At 44.1% G+C, this 22,238-nt stretch overlaps 2 protein-coding genes across 4 annotated transcripts in view; one reads left to right on the forward strand and one right to left on the reverse strand.

Annotated features, from left to right (window-relative positions):
* LOC115405634 (dipeptidyl aminopeptidase-like protein 6) overlaps positions 1 to 15,362 on the forward strand; it is an 81,127-nt gene extending 65,765 nt beyond the window's left edge. The window contains exons 9-26 of the mRNA XM_030115269.1: positions 9,537 to 9,691; positions 9,850 to 9,947; positions 10,068 to 10,194; positions 10,494 to 10,532; positions 10,635 to 10,742; positions 10,837 to 10,928; positions 11,006 to 11,053; positions 11,128 to 11,240; positions 12,259 to 12,306; positions 12,417 to 12,515; positions 12,926 to 12,995; positions 13,238 to 13,432; positions 13,515 to 13,569; positions 13,913 to 14,015; positions 14,112 to 14,167; positions 14,305 to 14,377; positions 14,458 to 14,531; positions 15,015 to 15,362. Coding sequence (XP_029971129.1) covers positions 9,537 to 9,691; positions 9,850 to 9,947; positions 10,068 to 10,194; positions 10,494 to 10,532; positions 10,635 to 10,742; positions 10,837 to 10,928; positions 11,006 to 11,053; positions 11,128 to 11,240; positions 12,259 to 12,306; positions 12,417 to 12,515; positions 12,926 to 12,995; positions 13,238 to 13,432; positions 13,515 to 13,569; positions 13,913 to 14,015; positions 14,112 to 14,167; positions 14,305 to 14,377; positions 14,458 to 14,531; positions 15,015 to 15,161 — 1,700 coding nt within the window. The 3' untranslated portion in view covers positions 15,162 to 15,362. The remainder of the gene's footprint in view (positions 1 to 9,536; positions 9,692 to 9,849; positions 9,948 to 10,067; positions 10,195 to 10,493; positions 10,533 to 10,634; positions 10,743 to 10,836; positions 10,929 to 11,005; positions 11,054 to 11,127; positions 11,241 to 12,258; positions 12,307 to 12,416; positions 12,516 to 12,925; positions 12,996 to 13,237; positions 13,433 to 13,514; positions 13,570 to 13,912; positions 14,016 to 14,111; positions 14,168 to 14,304; positions 14,378 to 14,457; positions 14,532 to 15,014) is intronic.
* Positions 15,363 to 17,217: 1,855 nt separating this feature from the next.
* arhgap21b (Rho GTPase activating protein 21b) overlaps positions 17,218 to 22,238 on the reverse strand; it is a 41,626-nt gene continuing 36,605 nt past the window's right edge. The window contains exons 17-18 of one of the 3 annotated variants that reach the window (XM_030114414.1): positions 20,567 to 20,598; positions 17,218 to 20,403 (exon numbers count right to left, since the gene is read on the reverse strand). In XM_030114414.1, coding sequence (XP_029970274.1) covers positions 18,874 to 20,403; positions 20,567 to 20,598 — 1,562 coding nt within the window. In that variant the 3' untranslated portion in view covers positions 17,218 to 18,873. The remainder of the gene's footprint in view (positions 20,404 to 20,566; positions 20,599 to 22,238) is intronic. The other 2 variants (XM_030114413.1, XM_030114412.1) reach the window with 2 other exon arrangements.

Consider the following 22,238-nt stretch of genomic DNA (forward strand, 5'->3'; position numbering starts at 1 on the left):
GCGAGGATTTTAATTCTCTGAATTTGCTGGAAGGGCTTTAAGTCGGAAGCCAGAGCAGCTCGTCCACATTAAACTCTGAAAAGTAATTTCCTCAGCGGTGAGGTGAAGATATTCAGCCGTCGGGACGAAGTCTGCTCAGTTTTCTCTGCGTTTTGTTGAACATCCGCGCAACAGAAATGAGTCAAACAAGCAGCGCTGATATGAAGAATCTTGCGTTAATCCGGCTTTATTTTTTTTTTCTGTTTGTTTTCTGTCCATCTTATTAGTGCAAATTAAACTGCTGCTTCTCTTGTGATCCTAACAGCAGATAATCTGAGAGCTCAGTGCACTGCACGGTTTATAGAGGTGGCAGCGGGACTCTCATTTGATCGTCTGTGTGTTAACATCAGATAATCCAAGACACACACCTCCTGCTCCCCTTTCATCACCAGGTTAGAGCATTGATATAATGACCTGCCAAGGCACGATGCACCTCTCATCTAACGTAACATCCTTTTTTAGAAGCAATTAAAGGGGACATATTACACTGTTTTCACTTTGTGAAGAGTTTCTTATGGCAGTATGTGTCGCCGTAGCCTCATTATGACGTTCAAATGTGAAAACTGTGTGTTTCCTCCCTGTTTTGCTACACCACATTTTGTGAAAATGAAACTCAAACTGAAGCTGAAACGGTCGAATTGAGTTTGGTCCTCTTATCCTGAAATAAGAGGACTTGACTCCTCCCCCTGACTGTGCCCCCACCATGTGTGTGCGTGAGAGTGGGCGTGGCCAGGTGCGTTTAAGTGCATACCAGGAAGCAGGCTCAGAAATGGCCTGCTCTGAGGAGGGCTCGTCAGAGCGACGTTTTAGACCACTGACACTCAGAACAAAAGATGAATTTGGGGCAAACAAACTCATATACTATGTTTTTGGGCTTCTGAGACCTATATGACGTGACTGAAAAATAACATAATATGTCTCCTTTAAGTATTTCTACCCTCCTCCACTTGCAGTTTCTGGAGATGTCCAGTGAATTCCTTCCAGAATTTCTTCAACAGGTAGTGTAGAAATCATAAAAAGTAAAGAAGATAGTGTTTTAAATGAAAGAGATGAAAATAATTTACTTTTCTAAAATGAAAATAGTGTGGAAAAAAGTACAGGGGAATAATTTAGTGTTCAAGTTGAAGTGGTAAAATGAGATATTTGTGGTTTAATTTAAAGGAATGAAATATATTGATGGAGTCATAATGCAAGGAGAAAAAAAAACTAAATGCTGTAATTAAGATGTGGGGGAAAAGCTGGGGTTTTGCCTAGACTGTTATCACAACAAATACATCATTTAATTAGTTTTAGACAATTTAATAATATAGAAAGTTGGACTTCGATCACACCACACGTACATGTAGACTCAATTAATTCAAAACAAATAAGAAATAAGACTTTAGTCTCACAAAAAAAACAAATGTTTTCTCAATTAATTTAGGACAAACAGATAAGATGAAATAAAATAATTTAATCACACCCAAGAGAATGCATTTTTAATTACTTTTAAATGAATAAAATAAATTGGACTTTAATCACACCAAAGTTAATGAATCCCTAATTTGAAACAAACTAATAAAATAAAAAGAATTTAATCGCATCAAAATAGATGAGTCAATTAATGAATAAATATTTTAAAAGTAGATTTCAGCCACGCCAAAATTAATTCTGTCTAATTTCATGTGGAAAAACAGCTTTCAAGAAAATCCCAGCATTACAGATGTTTCTTAAAACATGTTTCCAGTGTTTGACCTCTGACCCCCAGCAGCCCCCCTCAGGCCTGGTCGGTGTTTTCTCGCACCGTTCCGTTTGATGCTGCTCTGCCAGCTGCGGTTCCCTCTCCAGACTCCCCACAGCTTTGTCTTTTGTGTTTCAGCCAATTTTAATTAATTCGTGTCTGCGGAGCTGCAATCGCACTCGGCAGATGTTTCAAAAGGCGGCGCGCTTGTAATTCAAAACGAGACATTTCTCTGATTACAGCATATGTGGGACAGACATCCTAATTACATACCTCTGGAATATGGCTTTGTTTATGCCGGCGCCGTGTTCCGGAGCGGCGCTGCAGTCATGTTCCATCAAAGTTTTATGGGCATCTGCCTTGTTAGAGGAGTCATGAGAGGTGGATTTATTCAGGAGGAGGTTTAGGGGAATCACCGCAGGGCGGATGTTAATGGTAATGTGCCAGTTATTAGGAGGGGAAACCGCTGCAGGGTCGGCTCTTATCGGTTTTTCATTAACAGGATTATTTCGTTGCTGGAGACGGAGAACACGACGTAAAAGACGTAATCCATTCTCCGAGTTTCGCCCGGCTGTGTTTCCCCGCTGCGTTGCGAGGATTTATCAGTGGATGGCAGACGCAGACGCAGGGAGGATGTAGCTTCTGTATTTCACGCACGTCTCGCGGAGTTTTGACTCTGCGTGCGCGACTGTTCATGTGAGAGAGGCGAGAGTGTGGTTCAAGGTGAGATCGCCTCTGTCCTCCAAAATATTTACATCTTTAATATCAGATGGGAGAGACGGTCCGTTGGTGAAAGAGGTGATTTCATGTCAGATCCAGCGAAACTGCATCTAGAGCAAGTTTTGTTCTAGATGAATCCTAAATGTAAACAAGATGCTGCATTATTCTTTATTAACACACCTGATTCCTCCCAGAGCTCTCCTGTGTTTGTACATGAATACTCATTAATTTGAATAAATGGATTTCCATTAAAAACTGAAGTGACATCGTGAAAACATGAGCAGAAGAAAAATGACAGGAAGTCGATAAAGAGTTATGGTCGGGGCAGAAGTATTTGTGTGTGTGTGTATTTGTGTATGAGGATCATGCACAAATTATATCACACAAAGTATTATGTGCGAACAAATCTACTCAAATCAGACATCCAATAGCTCCTTCATATAGTTGGCTGCATCCCGCGACCTGAGATATGATGGAAGTCTGTTCAAAGGTCATCATTCAGCACAAGTCCCAAAGACAGAAGCTGTGGTTCCATTTCTTTGGAAGCATCCTTTTTCAAATCATTGATAGAAATAATAAACATAAAAGGAGCTAATACAGAATCCTGCGGCACCAACTGATGGGCAGTCAGGAAATCAACTTTATTTATTCTTTATTGGGAAACTGATAGTATTTGGCAACTTTTTCATTTCTCCTGTTTCCAAGACAGAAGATTTTTATCTAAATCTGACATGGTTATAAATCACTGTGACACCAGATTTCATGGCAGTTCTCCTAAAACAAGTGGCAGTAAACACTTTTCTTTGTTTTATAAATTATTAAATATGTGCTTAAAAAAAAGTCAGTTTTTAATGTTACATTTATGTCCTTACAAAGTGAAATGATGACTCCTAAAATTGTCTTTAAAAAATCCTAAGGATTGAAATTTTGTACATTTTTTTCCTAAAGGAGGTTAAGTTCAGGATTCTGAAGAGCAGGTATGTCTGATTCGATTGCTAAAATGATCTCATTATTCTCAGGGACCAGGTTGCTGTGGTCATTTAAACAGGCGCATTGCAGTATCGGCAAAATTGTAACGAAAACATCCTTTACTTTCTGACCATGTGTTGAATGTGAAAAGAATCCCCACCGAAAAAAAGACAATTGTCTGATAAACAATTTATGAAAACAATTTGAGGCAAAATCTATATTTTCAGTAAAAAGCTTCTTCCCCGTTTCACATCTTCACATCTTTTTGCGAATTTTAGCCATTATTTCTGCCAGCGCTTAAAATAATTCAATCTCTCATTATTTGAGTGACTTTAATTTCACTTTTACTGTATTCTACATATTTATAAAAGTGTCTAAACACACAGAGTCTACACAGCATCATTGAAGTTGGAGCTTACGATGAAATATTTAAAGAGAACTCGCCATTCCTGAGACTGCACCGCCGCATCAAAAGGAATACTTTACAGTCGATGGACCATCAAGTGGTTTTTCTGAAGTGTTAGAAGTCCAATGCAAACTGGCAAAGTCTGATTAAAACAATGCGTGGTTAAAAAAAAAAAAAAAAGTCACCTGGAAACCTTTGAAGGTGATCTGCAAAATTGTAGAAGCTTCAGTGAACATGTGTTTGACACTGCTGATGAAGAGATTGAACATTTTGCAGTAATGAAAGCAATAGAGCATCTCCTAATGGTTATAATCCTCCGTTGTCGAGAGAAATGTGATTTGTATGATTTGCACCTTTTTAAAATGAAAGTCACAAACAGCCTGAAGCACTAAAAATAAATAATACAGTGGGTGTTACGGATCAGATCAAACACCGGAGCCTTTACTAGAAGAATTTATTGAAGCTATTTTTACAAACTCCAAACACAACTTTAGCAAATACCAAATGAATAAGCAAGCATTAAGATCCCTAGTGTGGTCCTCCACAAAGACACCAGATGATCCAGGAGGATCATTGTTCAGACGACGGCGGGGGTCCTCACAGGACTGGGCTCACAATAACCACGGCGTGGGGACCACGACCATCCACCAGCCCCAAACATCAGAATGTTCATGAAAAATTTACCAAGTGAACCAGCTCGCCACAGTCCTGCGATACGACCAACGATGTTGCAGTGACGCTCTTGACCATTCTTACCGTCTTTAATCCAACAAAACAAGAAGCTGCAGAGTCTGATGAAGGAAAGAACTGGAAATTTGAGTTGGAACTAAAAGCAAAACTTTAAGGTGACTCATTAGTCCCACCCAGTGTTCAAAAGTGGCATACAGTCAATCTTCACTGCCTACTCATCTCATGTCTTGTCCTGGTGTGGGTGTGAAAGTGACTTTGCCTGGTCTGGTTACAAACTCCATTAGTAAATTACCTCCATATATTTGGTTGGATTTGAGGCAACTGACCATTGTGTCCTTAAAGTTGGTGCTAAAGCTCAGCTCAACTTGAAACCTGCAGCTGTTGTGGAGTTGGTTATGATGAGCTCAAAGAAAAAGTATGAATTAAAGAGGACCCACAACTGATCCCTGAGGAACTCCAAAATCCCATTCCATTAATCAAAAATCTAAGAAACTCCTTGATATTCTTCCTATTTGGCTCCAGAATAGTATTTGCAGCAGGTCTGCTGCCCCAGCTGTGCTTGGTTTGTTGACAGGTTTTCAGATTCTTAAACATTGCCTTTCTGACATACTGTCACTGCAAGAGGTGGTATTTTCTCAGTATGTGATGATAAAGGCATGCTGCAGCATCTGCTGTGTACTGATGTGTTTATTTCTATGTTCATCATGTAAGGCATGAGGTGAAATGTCTGGGACTCAGAGGGTTGCGGTTAAAAAAAAAAAAAAAAACCCAAAGAAATCCTGGTGCTCGTTATGGTCTTGGCAGATTCTGTGAATTTTCACACGGTGAACTAGTCTCAAGTGTTGTTCTTTCAGAGCTGCTTCTTTCTGGTTGGTTTTCATTCCATCTTTTAGAACTAATCAGTTCCAGAGGAGCAGGTACATTTTCATTCAAAGATGAACTTCGAGGGTTTTTTTTCTCTTGTTAAACAGATCTAATTCCCACATGGAGTTTGCATGTTCTCCCTGTGTTTGCATTTCACTTTTCTCTTTCAGGTTATTTCTAACATGATTTTCAGCCCGATTCTAGTCGTGAATGTGACTGTGAATGTGAAACAGACTGGTTACTCGTGCAGGATGTATCCTTGTTTTCACCTCCATGGATAGATTGATGTCAGATTTAAAGAAATACCTTCGGATCAACAGAGGAATCTCGGTTGTGGTTGAATCAGAGGAGCAGGTGTGTTTCAGTGTCACAAGATGTCAACATCGTAAAAGAAAAACACCATTCAAATGCTCCAACCTTCACAAAATGGTGGATAAAATCATTCTTTTCTTTTTTCGGTGGGGACAACGAGAGCAGACTGATTTTCTTTGAGCTCCAGCCTTGAACATCCAGCTGCGCGGCAACAAACTGAGCTCGGCCTCAAGCGCAGAAAACTCAATCAGACGCAGAGAAGTGAGACTTGAATAGAGCCGTTCACCCCGACCTGCCTGAGAAATAATTACAACCTAACAGACAAAATCACAGCTTCTTCAGCAAGGCTGACCCCAGCAGCTTTTTTTTTTTTTTTAAACCACCAGTGACATTCAGGGACAGTCCTTGTTTTTCGTGGTGTTTTTCTGCCCCCTGCTGGAGGAAATGTCACACATCAGGAAAGTGCAGAAGAAAAAAGGAGAAATCATAACGTCTACGTCCTCAACTTTTTTTTCCCAACATTTTTCACCTCCAGCATTCAGCCTTGACCTTTCTTCAGGGAATGCAAATGTTTTCATCTCATGAGGGCCAGGCTTTATGTATAGATTTCTTCTCTAGAAAGTGTCACCATAAATACAATTCTGGGTCAAAGCCATCTTATTTACTACAGGCTGCACAAAATAAATGAGAATCCTCCAGCAAAATTGGTTTAAAAGAAACTGTCACACATTCATTAATCACTACAAATCACATAAATGTGCAGGGGCTCTATGTCTAATTTGTTCAGACAGTGTGACCACATGTTGTGTGGTAGGAATTAGTAATAATTTTAGGAATTCAACCACTAGCTAGACCCAACCTGTCAAGTCTGACAAATTGAACATTTAGTCCACACACGGAATGATACGTCATGTCATGCAGATTTGGAATAGATATTTGTTGAAATAGCACCAAATAACTATTTTATAGGTGCTGTAGGCATGATTCCGCATTTCCGCCATCTTGCTTAGGGTTACCTAAGTAAGATGGCGATTTGACCCATCTAAGATGACGATTTGAAACCAAGCACAGCCAATCCTATCCTGTTTTTTCTGACATCACGCCCTTACGCAAGTTAAGCCCCTCCCGCAAGAACGTGCGATGAACGCCTCTCGACCAATCACAGTTAGAGCCTCAGGGGCTCTTCTGATTGGTCAAAGATACCTGGAGCTGTGGAGATTCCTTTTCAGCTCAGAACAGAGACAGATGGAAACGCTGCGCCCTCGCGGTAGCGCAATTATGCTACACCCCTAAAGGATTATCAATGGGTACTCTAACATTTAATCCAAAGAAAACACAGAAAAATTAGCATTGACTAGCACTGCCTACAGCACCTTTAATCTCCAAGTCTAGTCTCAAAGTTGCTTATTCCTGAGTCTATTTTAAAAATGACAATCTGAAAAGGAGTGTAGCTGTGTGCCAGTAGATACTATGTAAGAATGCCAGAAGCTATTGTAATAACAGATCACTGAAAGCAGCACTGTATCAGGAGAGGATGCAGACGCAGGTAAGGAGTTCAAAGATACCATGATGACTAAATCCAAGAAATGAAACCTGGATATGCATCAGCAGCCATCAGAAATAACAATCCAGCAGGGAGAACCAGACCACAATCAAACATTTAAAGATTTTTTTTAAAAGGTTCTGAATAATAATTGCTGTCCCGCATTTATATTCTTCCAAAACAGCTTCAAACACTGTTAAATTATTTCAACCACTGAAGTATTTCATTCAAAGATCCACAGCTAATCAGAGGCAAATTCTCTGCAACAAAGAGCAAAACACACACATGCACATACAACAAAAAGGTTTTTCTGCAACCCACTGTGTGCACAACCATGCGTGAAATCACTTGCACATTGTACTACTGTATGTACAAACAATAGTACAGAAACACAGAGAAACTGCACCTCAAGGCTGGGCGCAGCAACACAACCAAGCATCACAATAAGAAACAACAAAATCCCAGCTTTTGTGGTAAATAATATAGCTCAGTGATTTTTCTGCTGGTCCATCACCACATAGATAGCCTAAAGTTTGCACAACCATGCATGAAATCACTTGCATATTGTACTATTGCCTGCACAAACAATAGTGTGCACACACTGAAAAGCAACAGCAGAAAAACACCTGCACCTCAAGGCTGGTTGCAGCAACACAAGCAAGCACGAGAAGAAGACATGAAGTCCTACTGTTTGTTGTCATAATGCAGCTCTGAAAGTGTTTCTTGCTGGTTATTCTTTGCACAGCTGTCCAGAGGTTCTCAGGGCTCCAAAGCAGATATCTGGAATATCTCCCGATGCTTCCAGTTCTCCTGGAAAAGATGGTGAACCCTGATCCCGTTGGCCCTTGAACACAGCATCAGAAGCAAATTAATGCTCCAAAATTTTAAAAGAAATGTATTAAACTCTGAAAACATTGTTAGTGGAGTTTATGGAACAATAATGCAGAAAGTTTGTCATTTGGTGCCATTTTCAGTCTAGTGTTTTTCAATCAGCTTACCTGGTGATTCAAGAAACTCTTTTTTCAGACAGAACCTCCACTTTAGTTTCAAATATTCATCACATCTAATGAACGTTCCAGTCATTCTTCAAACACACAGTCAATCTTTTAACTGTAATGACATTTGTTTGTGTTGCTGGAATCATGTGCAGATTGATCCAAAGAAACTCGTCCCCAGGAGATATTAAATCTGATGTTATAGGATCGATTCCCGCTATTAAATCAGGTTTCGCATACAAAATAAATATTTTGAAGATACATGCTTCTTCATAACATGCTACATAATTCACCAGACTTTAATTCTCTGCCATTGATGGAAAGACTTCTTCCTCCTGTAGCTGTGAAGGTGCACTCTGGTTGATTAACAACAGGTGTGCCTCGTTAACATTTATGGTGCATTCAGGGAAACTGGGAAAAGAGAACGCTCTACATTTCTGAAGTTTGGAGGAAAAAGATGTGACATCTCTCAGCAAAAACAGACTTTTTCAAAGATTCCAGTTTTACATTTAAAGTTGAAAATCACATAAAAGAGCTGAGTGGTGTTTTTCTCTGAATCATCACCACATTTATTCGCCAGGGGACAAGATCTAACACACACACGCATACACACACACACACACACACACACACACACACACACACACACACACACACACACACACACACACACACACACACACGCACGCACACACGCACACACACATAAAAAGACCCATTGGTTCACCATTTACGACAACTGTAACTGTGAACCAAAATGGAGGTCCCGTATTACACTATTCTTGATTATGTTACACTAAATATGTTGGTTGGTAACATTTTGTTCATTTTCTCTGGGAGCAGCAGTTCTCTGGCCTCATACATGATTGTATGATGTTAATCATTTTTGAGCGCTAAAACAGGGACAGTATTGTTATCATTGACAAAAGAACTTTGTCTTTAAAAAAAAAGATTTGTCTGTGAAAAAGCACAAACATGAAGAAAAACTTTTGGCGACAAATTCTTTGTTTCAATGACAAATCATTTTTATAATGACAAATTTAATTTTCAGTGATATTTCTTTTTAAGGACAACAATATTGTCACTGTTTTAGCTCCGTAGTTTACTTTACTTCTTTAGAAAATTGTCTTTGCCATAGACATTGTATTAAGTTGGTCTAAATGGCACTTTTTTGAAAGAAAATATAAAAAGGTCAAAAAAATTCTTTGTCTTTCCCATCCACAGTCTTTGCTTTGATCGCAGTGTGTGCTGAGTTTGTGTTCTTGTCTTGCGTTCCAGAGGAGATCCTGCAGACCCACGTCGCTCACTGGTGGTCTCCGGACGGACTGCGTCTGGCCTACATGACCATCAACGACACGCTGGTGCCCAAAATGGAGGTCCCGTTCTTCACGGGGACGCCTTACCCTGCCAGCCTGGACTACCACTACCCCAAGGTACATCTGCAAGTCCCACTGAGGGATACGGGAATAAAATGCACCAAAGCAAACTCGTTATTTATGGGACTGCGAGATGTTGGCACAGTTTATTCTGCTCCCTCTCTTGATAGAACATCATTTGACTGATATTGAGTCGATCTCCCTCCTTCCTGCAGGCCGGGGAGGAAAACCCCGCGGTGCACCTCTCTGTGGTGAGCCTCCACGGCCCTGTGCACACGGTGGTGATGAAGAAACCCGACGACCCTCGGATCGGGTGAGTGGCGACTCATTTCGGTAGCGTACGCTCGAGAAGAGGGAGCAGAGGCTTCACTGTGTGTGTGTGTGTGTGTGTGTGTGTGTGTGTGTGTGTGTGTGTGTGTGTGTGTGTCTGCAGGAGGGAGCACTACATCACCATGGTGAAATGGGCCACCAACACCAAACTGGCTGTGAACTGGCTCAACCGAGCGCAGAACAACTCCATCCTGACGCTGTGCGAGGCCACCACTGGCGTCTGCATCAAGGTCAAACAAGCTGCGCTCACTCAAATACCGTTTTGTGTTGTACAGAAAAATATCATGTACACATTTCGAGACCATTATAATGAATAGAGAAAAACAAGCTAAACATCCTTTTAGATAAAAGACTTCCCTTAATAATCTGAGATAATTGACTTGGTAGTTCATATTAACACTGGTTGTTTTTCCCAAACTCATAAGGCCTCCAGATATTACTTCCTGTTAGTGTACTGATTTTGTGGTTTGTTTGTCGGGAACATTATCTCCAGATTCAGCCTTCTAATGAATGTATTTCCTGCTTTCAGAAACACGAGGATGAGAGCGAGAGCTGGCTCCACCGGCAGGTACCCGGTCCACACACGCACTTTGGTAAAAATAGGAAATAACAAAGGTGCAGATTTTGTTCCTCTGAGGGTTTTTCTTTCTTTCTTTTTTTTTTCATGCAGAATGAGCCGCCGCTCTTTTCCCACGATGGACACAAGTTCTTCTTCACCAGAGCGATACCTCAGGGCGGGAGGGGGAAGTTCTTCCACATCTCCATGTCCACCTCAATGGTACGGACAGAACCCTTTGAGAAAAATAAATATAGTGCAGCACAGTTCCTGCAGCTTTCACCATTTGGGGCTCTGACATGTTGTTTCCTCTCAGCCCAACAGCAGCACAGACATCCTTCAGTCTCTGACGTCGGGCGACTGGGACGTCACCCGGATTTTAGCCTACAACCACAACCGAAACCTCATGTGAGAACCCTCCGATTTCACCTTCTAGAAGCTGAAAAGCTTCACGGTCCTAATATTTCCCGTTTGACTCTTCTCAGATACTTTCTCAGCACGGAGGACGACCCCAAACGGCGCCACCTGTACAGGTGGGTTTCCGACCGGCGCAGTCTGACGTTCCTGTCATGATGAGCAGTGATCTGAAGTGAGTGTCATCCCGCAGCGCCGACACCATCCCGCCGTTTAACCGCTGCTGTCTGTCCTGCGAGTTCAAGTGTGGCTACGTGGACGTGTCCTTCAGCAGCAACATGCGTTTCTTCTCACTGCACTGCAAAGGTGAGCAGCATGCTTCACCTGTCCTGACGGGCCGGATGGGGGAGTCCACCCGGTGACCTTCAGGCAGACACACTGCGCAAAAATCACTGTGGACGTCAATAGGCCTGTTTCAAATTAGTGAATGCTTTATTCAAGTATGAAAAAATATGAATGAAAATGCTGTGAGGGTTTTTTTTCCTCTCCGCCCTCTCGGCTTCAGTTCTGGGCAACAGCATGAGGGTTTCTATGGAGGCAGATTTACCCCGGAGGGGGGGGGGGCTCCCCGGGGCGGGAGGAAGAGTGCCAGAGGCTTTCTTCATTAATTGGATCTTCAGAGAGTCGCTCCTTTGTGAAATAAGAAGTCGCTTCCTCATGAGGGAGGCAGATTATTAACAGTAGGGCAGACTGGGAGATTATTCTGTGACAGGAAAGGCCTGAGTTGATTCTATTTCAGGCTTTTATCACTGTAGTCCTGCATGGCTTTAATCATGTCTATCATATTAACTCTTATTATAACTTTACTGCCAATGCAAACTGATACGACGACGCTGCAACGTCGAAGGAATATCTTCAATTAAACTTTATTGCAAGAATTTCTTAACATTAGAGATTTTGTGAATATTTATAGCAGATAGATTTTTTTTTTCTGGTTTATATGATTTGTGAAATTTCCTGCCAAACTATTTTTAGACAGCTGACCTCAGAATTAAAATTTTTGTACTTCAATAATCCCATTTTTAATTCATTTTAAATTTTTTGGGTCAAGTTATTGTTGTTATCACTCCGAAATTTAAATGAACAGTGTTATTGGTTGCAGAATCAGGACACGCCTCTGAGCAAAGGATAAATCCTCAGAGATATGAAAAGGAAACCGATTTGAATATACTACAGTAGCTTCTTTCAAAATTAGTTGTGTTGATTCAAAAATAATATGAAGAGATTAAATCATAAGCACAGTAAAAACTATTGAAGTGTATTTCTTTTATTTAATATGGTTAAAAAAAAACACAGGGTTTTTAATGTAGTTCTCTTTGTTTAGGTCCAGACATACCAAGTGTGGCAGTGTACAGCACTGAGGAGAAACAGAGTGAGTGTATGGCCACCTTCACTACCTTTTACTTCTTACACACTTTCACCCATGAGGATGTAAGAGGTTTTTTTTTTTCTTTTTCTCGCTCTCTCTCATTGACTTTGCAGAGGTGTTCGACGTGGAGACGAATGACAGAGTAATCGACATGTACAACAAGATGCAGATGCCCCAAGTGACGTACGAGACCATCAACATCGACGACTACAGTACGCACGCCTCATTGTTTCCATAGGAACAGGAAGCTTCTGGTGCAAACTGAACTAAATATTGCAACAGTGCAGATGCTTTCAAACATCATCAGGATGTGAAGCTGTCAGCTCATTTTCTCAGTCTTTCTTCATGGTATGGTTCCACTCAGGATCAGTACTGTAGAAACGTTCTCCCTATATGCAGATGATGGTGTGGTAAATGATGGGAAATATGATAATATTCACTTAGTGAGAGAAGAGTTGTTAAAGAGAGGAGTATATTTTGAAAACTACATTCAGAGTAAATGTTAGCAGTTTTCACATTTGAAGGGGTCCTAAAGTAGTTTCAAAGGAGTTTGCAGTAATCACGTGAAGCGAAAAACTGGGTGAGTGTGTGGAAGTGTTCACTGTTTTCTCTGTCTTCTCAGCTCTGACCATGCAGATCCTGAAGCCGGCTGGATTCAGCCAGACAGCTCACTACCCTCTGCTGCTGCTGGTGTGAGTATTAACAGCCCAGACTGGACACCGTGACTTTTGCAGGCATAATGAACTTCATTGAATTCTTACCAGGACAGGACAAATCAAGATTTTCTGTGCTTTCTCAGGAGCTTCATCAAACATCCAATTGTTTGTTAGTTTAGTATTTACAGAGTTTAATCTTCTCATTGAAGAGTTCGACCCATAGATTACTGCCCTGTTCCTGTACCACCGGCTTCACAGTCTCCTCATTTGCCTCTCAGGGACGGTACTCCCGGAGGTCAGATGGTGACGGAGCAGTTCCAGGTGGACTGGGCCACCGCCCTGGTCAGCAGCTTCAGCACCATCGTGATCCGCTTCGACGGCCACGGCAGCGGCTTCCAGGGCACCAACCTCCTGCACAAGGTCCGCCGGAGACTGGGCAAACTGGAGGAACGGGACCAGCTGCACGCGCTCAGGTCCGACTTTTACCGACGGGTTCAGATACCGAACCTGAAGGCTTGGAGGATCTCAATAGTTTGCTCTCCGTTTCTTTACCAGGTTCATCTCTAAAGAGCCGTACATAGACAAGAGCAGGATGGGCGTTTATGGAAAGGTGAAGTACTGCAGATTATTATTTACTAGTTTTTTGGTAAAGTTTGTTGTGTTTTCTTTTTCATCATCTTTCATCATGAGATCTGTCTTACTAATGGTCACGTCGCTGTTATTGTTGTTATTGTCGCGTTTACATTAGCGTTAGCATTAACACCCAGCTGTCAACGGTCTATAATCTGGATGTTAGTGGAGGAAGATGCTCTATCTGGATGTCAGTGCTTCTTGAGAGTAAATGATTTATCTCTATGATTACTGGCCTCAGAGTCCTGTTACAGTAACACAGTATTCCGAACACAGCTTGGCGTTGTCTTTTCTCGTGGGATAATCCTCGCTTCTCCATACAGGCGTACGGAGGATATTTAGCCACGATGCTGTTGAGCTCGGAGGAATTCACTCAACTCAAATGTGGAACCGCCGTCTCCCCGATCACAGACTTCGAGCTTTACGGTAAAACCATCCTCCAATCATCAATAATTCAAATGCTCCATCAAATAAATCTAATCATGGTTTCATCTTTTTTTTTTTTTATTTTTCCCTTTTAAGCCTCTGCATTTTCAGAGCGATATCTGGGGGCAAAGACGGATTCCCGAATTTACATGGTAAAGTTTCTACTTCAGTGCAAAACTCCAAACTTACAAAGTACATTCCTTTAATGTCCAAGTCCAAAATGAATTCATTAAGACTCTGTAGCCAGAAACTGTGTAACAAAACAGTTGCTGTTTTTTCTCTCCTGCAGATGGCGAATTTAGCTCACCGAGCGGGTCAGCTGCAGGACAAACAGTTCCTGATAATCCACCCTACGGCCGACGGTGCGTTTCCACTGTCTGAATGACGCTGCAGAGGGAAGGGAGAACCTGATCTAACACCTGTCTGTCATCTCCTCCTGCAGAAAAAGTTCACTTCCAGCACACGGCAAAATTCATCAACCACTTAATCAGTGAGAAGACCAACTACACCCTGCAGGTGAGTTCCACTACAACACAAGTTTCTACTCCTGTGAGAATAAAATGATACACAAATCTCATCCTGAAATGCTCAAAAGTCCAGATCAGATCATTTAGGTTATGAATTGATTTGCAGAATATTGTTCAGTTAACATGTGAATATTCTTATTTATGTTTTAGTCTAAATTCCATTAATATTTCCAGCAATTGGTAAATTATTTATCATGTATTGTGCAAAACTTTGAGTTTCAGGTGTTTTTTTTTTTTCTGGTTTTGTGCTTCATTGTATCCATATGCGCAAAAACAAAAAGGGAAATTTTTTCAAACCAGAGCGTAAAAATGAATGAGAAAAAAAAACTCATTGATTCAGGGAATAAGCAGGCACTTGGAGAACACATGAAGAACCACATATCATCTTTGAGGGATTCGTTTTGGGATTACAAACTAATTTTAACCTTTACAGAAAAATGATTGAAATAACCTCCTGTGTTCATGTGTGCAGATCTACCCGGACGAGGGCCACTTCCTGCACAGCGAGGGCACGCAGAAGCACCTCAGCCAGTCTCTGGTCAACTTCTTCGAGGAGTGTTTCCGGGAGCCGGAGGCGCCGACGGAGGAGAAGCAGGACAACAGCGAGGACGACAGTTAGAGGAGCGGCAGGAGGAGCAGGAGGAGCGGCAGCGTCTCCTCCCCACAGCACAATATGCAACAGTTTGGGAACCCTCGCCTCCCCGTCCTCTGCAGCATGTTGCACCCTCCGCTCGCCTCCTGCTGCCGGAGGAGGAACCGACCAGACGCCAGCAGTCGCCTCTCCCTCTCCGCTCCACCCGTCTCTCTCTTTTTTTTTTTTTTTTTCCCAGTAGATGAGCTCCCTCTGGTGGACTGACAGGGACAGTCGTATTAACGAGCGCTTTGCAGCAACAAACCCTGTGAAGACAAGTTCATCCTGCACAGCGTCGGAGGAAATGAGTCCACCGCACCTCGTTTCACAGCCGGAGCAACGCGACGAGTTCTCAGCCTCTTTCACACGTTCTGCTGCTCACTGAGGAGCGAGCAGAGCATCAAACCCTCAACACGGGACTTTCAGTGCCACCGGCACAAACAGTGGTTGGGAAACTCAACAATGTCACTTTTAAACGGTGCCACGTTCGTGAGGAGCGTGCATTTGTGGGATGAGCAGCAGAAGACAAGATGTGATGAAATTCGGCGTGGTACTAAAACACTGTAGACTTCTTACGACTCCTTCTTTTAAGATTTATTTTCTTCGTATCCTTAGTCTGTCTCCACCAGGGGAATCAAATAAATCTCAGTTCTGGGTCGGCAACTGGCTTCCCAATTTCATCTGGAGTAATACTGCTATAATAATAACCTTTAAAATTAAACTTTAGGGTTTGTGTTGTTGTGGTGCAGAAGATAAATGATGGAAAAATCTATATTGTTGCAAAATCAAGACAATTACTCCTGAAAATGACGACGGCAATTGTAACGATGGAAAAGAAAGAAATGTAAAAAAAATATATATAATATCCTTAAGTTGACATTTTCACAATTTGTTTGGTGGTTTGGTCTGCAGGATTGGAGCTTCTTATGGGCCAGTTTTGGCCCATGGGCCTTACCTCTAGTCTACACATATCTAATTGAGCTATCTCTGTCGAAAGTTACTGAAACTCAGAAATTGAGAATTTTAACAGTATTGCAGCATATCTCTTAAAAAAGCATTTTAAAAAATGGAAAAAACTGCTTGAGAGCACCAAACTGACTCAAATAATGTATCACTTCACAATAATGAATTTAAAAAGATCCCTTTCAAATGGATGTGATTAAGAAACTTTCACAGCTTGGTTAAAACTTTTCTCTGAGAAAAATCTTCACTTTGGTTTGAATCATCAGAAGCTCGAAATGAATATTTGGAGAAATTTTGACCTGGTCTCTGCGGCTCATCCCACAAATGCATGTTGGTCGAAAATGTGTCAGCATCAAACGGAATCAGCTGAAGGCCGTGGACACATCTCCACCCTAACTGTGCCCTTTTACTGTCATCATGACCGTATTTACTGCTCGTTTCCAGACGTTCTGCGTTCGGTGTCTTTGGGTCGTGGCGTGTCTGCGTGGGTCTGTATTCGCTCTACACAACCGGCGGCTCGGTGCTGCACTCGAGCCGCTCTTCAGCAAGTTAGAAACAAAAACAACAAAAAAGACCAAGAGAAGAAGAGAGAATTGGTTTCCTCTTGTCGTCGCTGTGCCTTACTGGCTCCCGCTCAGAGCCCCGCTACACCACGAGGAGGAGGGAGGGGCTTCCGTTTGGCACCCGTCATCTCAAACCCCCCCCACCACACACACACACGCACACATACACACACAGGTGTGAACAGTGTTTGACTTTCTTGAACAGGTTTGTGACTGACTTTGTGTTCTGGACTCTCTGTCGCCCCCTTCATGTCACTTCTGTTAGTACCGTCAGTGGTTTGTAGTCAGCGGATGTACAAAGTGTAAAAAACAAAACAAACAAAAAAAACTTCTATGGTTTTCAGTCTTTATGTTGTCCGTGCAACTTGTATATAAAGCATTTTGAAATGTATCCTGATGGCGTCTGTGGGTTTTATTTTGAGTTTGTGTGTGTGCGCAATTCTGTAGAAAGTGCTGACTTGCCTACAGGATTTAAAGACAGAGAAAAAAAAACATCAAACAAAACCAGACGATTTTATGCCGTTGACAGTTTTATTTCCAGTGTTTCTGTGCGCGTGCTCGCAGTCCGAGCGACGCGGCGCGGATACGAACGAGGACGAATCGTCGCTCCACTGAGAAGTACCAAACCAGCCCAGCACAGGCCTCTTCCTCCTCATCCTCCTCCTCTCACAATACTGAACCGAATCCTGCCGTCTGATGGAAATGAAGAGTAAAGCAGCTAAAAACATGGCAATCGGTATGTACATTTAACTTATTCTTTACAACAGTTAAAATTCAAGTTCTGTTAAAAATCGAATGGAAAAAAAAAAAAAAAAAAAAAAAAAGAGAAAGAAGGGAGAAATCAAATGTATAAAAGAGATTAAGACCGGAGTGGGATGCCTCGGGAATGGAAGCTCGGCATTTTTCAGGACCTGCAGAACGACTGAAAGGCGACGATTTCAAAACAAACAAAAAGAACATCATTCACAGTAACATCTTGGTGTTTCTCCACAGAGAGCACGTATGGCACCCTTTACATTTCATAGTGAGGCACTTTCTGTAAGATTTACTGATCCCACCTCCCCTCTTCTCTTCTTCTTGGTCTCTTCACAGTAAATCCTCCCAGCAGAGAAAAGAAGATGATCCTCGTTTGCATAAGTCCAGTGTCTCCTCGTCACCTTTGTACCTTTTGAAAAGCCCCAAACTGCCAAAATGAACGCACCCAAAAACCAGCTGGAACTATGTCTGTGTGTTTGTGGGAAGTCTCAATGACCAATCTTTCACCAATGAGGCTCAAAAAGCTAAATTTAGACCTAATTTCACAATATCTTCCATCTTTTTTTGTGCCTCAATTCAGTTTAATACTGAAATCAAAAAAGTGGGGATTAAATAACACAAAATTGAAGTATGTGGATTTAAACGAATCTGACGTCAGAGTAAAGAAATGAGCAGGCAGGAAGTGGAAATAAACTGGAGGTTTGAAGACGCGCTGCGGTACGTCTGTCTACAGGTCAGTTCATGACACAGTGGAAGGTTCGTTCGTTTTTTTGTTCTTTGCTGGTGGGATTTTGGCTGCTTGGGGTCTCCGTATCCGACAGCAGAGAGCTTGTAGGCAGTCACACACAGGCGGTACCAAATAACACTTCAAGTACACAGAAAAATAGGAATATGTACACTTTCAAGTGGAACACAAGCATGTAAAGCTTTTAGTCAGCATACAGCAAGCATGTCTGTACATTCTTCATTTGGTTACCGACACACTCACCGACTCCAAACATGGAAACTCTCTCGACACAAAAATAGTTCTTCTGCAATACTAAAAGTCTCTTCTCACTACTTCCTATTCCTTCTACGTCTCACCATCCTTAAAGCCACTTTGCTAAAACTTTTAAAACCTTTCTGGAGGAAACTTGGACAGGTCCGTTCGAACAACAGCGGAAACAAGCCACACGGCCCATGTCATTAAAAAAAACACACACGCGCACACACACACACACACACACAAAATGAAAGAAAAAGATAAAAACTACATTTTGTTCCATGCCGTAAACAAGAGCAATGATCCCTGTGTGCAGTAAGGTTCTATTTTCACACACACTCTTTCTCATACACACACACACATACTTACACAGGCACTCACATTCACACTCTCTCTCTCTCTCTCTCACTGACACACACTCTGCCCCCCCTCCCCCTCACAGGTACTGGTAGAAGCGTGAGTGGACCACCTGGGAGCCGGTCAGTTTGTGGGGGTGGGCGGTGGCCGACAGGCTCAGGTTTTTGCCGGCGGGCACGTCGCCGTTGGACGCCTCGGCCGCGCGCCGCGTCAGTTCCGAGGAGGCGGCGGCCCCGAGGCGGGCGCCCGGCGGGTCCGAGGGGTCCAGGCTGACCTCGGGGTTGCTGGTGCGGTGGCGCTCGCGGGCGATCCAGTCCCCGATGGAGAAGTCCTGGGAGCTGCACTTCGGCTTCAGCCGGTCGACGGCCGACAGCTCGGACCGCGGGTCGGAGCCCACCGGCTGCGGCCAGTCGGCCAGGACCGACAGCTCGGCGAAGTCCCGCTGGCCGCCCATGGTGTGGCGGCGCCGGATGTTCTTCTTCTTGGCGCGGCCCTCCGGCGACCTCTGGCTGCCCACGCCGAACATGTCGTCCACGGACATCCGCAGACGCACCTTCAGTCGGTCTGTGATCTTCAGCTTCCACGCCGGCTCCGCCTTGTCCAGCTCGCCGCGCGACGAGGAGCTGAGGCTGCCGGTGGAGCGGCCCTTAGCGGAGCCCGCCGCCCGGGACAGCCGGTTCGAATCCTTGTCGCTCCGGGCTCCGCCGTCCAGCGACGACTCGCTGTCGGTCTTCTGCTGCGCCGCCTTCTTCCTGGACAGCGTGTCGCACTCGATGAGCCTGTGCGAGGGCAGCGGGCGGGGCGCCTCCCTCGGCTCCGCCCTCCCCACCGTGAACACCGACATGTCGCTCTCGCTGTCCGTCTCCATCGGCCGCCCCTCGCTCACCAGCTCGCTGCGCTCGTCGTCGGCGTCGTCGTCTCCGCCGCGGCTCTCGGACGCGGAGCGCGCCTCGGCGCCGCCCGTCAGGAAGGTCATGGAGGAGGTGGTGGAGTAGTCGGAGGTGATGGAGCACACCTCGGCTCCCGGCCCGCTGGGGCAGCCCTCCGAGCCCGGGGTCGGCGCCCGGCCGCGCCGCGCCCGCGGCGCCGACGCCTGCGAGCTGGTGCTGTTCATCGTACCGAGGTCGGACACCGTGTCCTCGCAGGTGGAGGCGGGGTCGGACAGGGAGGTCTGGTGGATTATGGGTACGCGGTAGCTGAGGTCGGGGGTGCGGGGCGGCGAGGCGTAGGGCGAGTCGGCGTGGAGGGGGGTGGAGAGGAGCTGCGGGGGCGGCGGCGGAGACGGCTGCGAGCTGCTGGACAGCGACTCCTTCCTGTCCGGGTCCAGCCGCTCCTCCGAGCTGCTCCTCTGCTGGTCTTTATCCGAACCCTCCGCCGCCTCCTGCTGCTCCTGCTCCTCCTGCTCCTCCTGGGCCCGGCTCTCCGGGGACCACAGGGGCTCCTGCTGCGGCTGCTGGAGCTCCGTCTTGATGAACACACAGTCCAGGTCGTCGTCTGAACTGCTGGGCTGAGCTTTGTCCTTGGGCTTCTTGCGTTTGCGGCTGACGAAGAAGGAGGAGCGCAGCATCTCCCTGCTACACTGATCCTTCCCGGACCCCCACAAGCCCTGCTGACACACACAAACACACACCTTTCAGAGCGGGAACGCAAAGACGAGCACAACTGCAGGTCCTGACAAGCTGGGAGGTTCTGTAAACTGTAAACAAACACTAATAAGACACAATGGATGAGCTAAGTTTGTATGTGGGAGGAAATAAGAGAACTGAAATTACCTTTGATTTGGAGGAGTCACTACATGCTGAGTCTGCATCAAAAAGAAAAGAGTCATTAGTACAAATCTGACATCCGTGAACATGACAAACTAAAAAAAGAGAAAAAGGCAGATTTAGAGTTTTGCTCAAGAGTGAAACGCGGCAGAGACGATGAGCAGCTCGATGAAAGCGGATGACACTTCTTTTTTTTCGGTTGAAGAAAGAGCGAGAGAGGAGGACGAGTGACGACACTGAAGCAGAAACATGGAAACGTGGAGGAAAAAGATGAAGGATGAGAGGAAAAGAAGTGAGAAGAACCCGGCAGGAAAAACACAGGAGAAGCAGCTCATGCTCATGTTCGGATGGGACGACGGCACATCACGGACAAACACGTCAGTCACAGAGCATCACACGGCGCCGCCGGCCGGCCGACCGACCCAGCGAGGCCCACGGAGCTCAGAGTGTGTGCTGGACTCGCTCTACTCTGACATGACTTTAGAGTTCCCTGTCAACAAAACACAGGTCTCTCTAAAACCCGTGGGGTCCACCCCGGGATCCAACGGGTTCCACTAATCCCCGTGATGCTGGTTAGAGTTTTAAGACGGTATTTACACTTTATCTACTGTATGTTCTGGACTGTAAGTCACAGCTGAGTATAAAAAGCATCATGGTGAAGGATTTAACAGAGTTATTAGTCACACTGGTGTATAAAATCCTGCTCCACCTGCTGCTGTTTCAGAACATTCTGTCTATCTGCTCCTAAGAGTTCTTTGTTTATAAGTTAGGCGTCACTTATGAGCGGGCTTCTGCTTTGACTCCCACATTAAACAAGCCGGCAGGTTTGTTTTCTTTCACCTGTTGAGTCTCTAAAACCAGGAACATGTTTGACTCAGAGTGACGCTGAAAAACTAATCCGTGGTTTTGTTATTTCTAAGCTCGACTACTGTAACGCCCCATAATCAGGCCGTCCAAATAACTTTTTAACAAGTCTTCAATTGAAAGTCTCCACCCCCGAATCTAGTTCTGCAGGGTTTCTTCCTCTTAAAAGGACATTTTTCACTTTGCACTGTTGACTTGGTTTTCTCAAGTGGAATTGTTTTTCTCTGTCGAACTGCTTTGAGAAGACTGTATTAAAAAAAAAAAAAAAAAAAACTTATCATCAGGAGAATATGACAATTTAATCTAATCTAGTATGGAAATCTCAATTTTTTTTTTTTAAGTCCAGTAGTTCCAAACTTGCGCTCCAGGACACATCTTAAACTACAGAGTGGTTCTGAGTCTTTCCCTGCTCTAACAAGCTGTGCGCCGCTGCATGTTGTGTAGATGAGGGTCTGTTGGGTATTGGATGTAGACGTGACAGAGGTGAGAGGACGTTATGTGCAGACGCTTGTATGGGACAATGTACTGACTTAAATACACAAAATTAATACAAAGGCCGTTTTTTTTTTTTTTTTTTTTTAAAGGAAAAAAAGACATCAAACATCAAAAATCCAACTGAAAGACACAAACTGCGGCCCCTGAAACCATAAAACAACACATGTCGCAGCACAAAAGCCGTCTGAAAGGCGTGTCCGCTGCCGCCGGAGAGCCTGCATCAGAGACACGGAGCACGAGCGGGTCTGGGATGTGGTTGTATGTGTGGGCTTTCTGCCTTTCTGCGTCCCGACACTACGACCCCACCCTCAGACACCAT

This window comes from Salarias fasciatus, chromosome 18 (assembly GCF_902148845.1).
Source record: "Salarias fasciatus chromosome 18, fSalaFa1.1, whole genome shotgun sequence".
Classification (NCBI taxonomy): Eukaryota; Metazoa; Chordata; class Actinopteri; order Blenniiformes; family Blenniidae; genus Salarias; species Salarias fasciatus.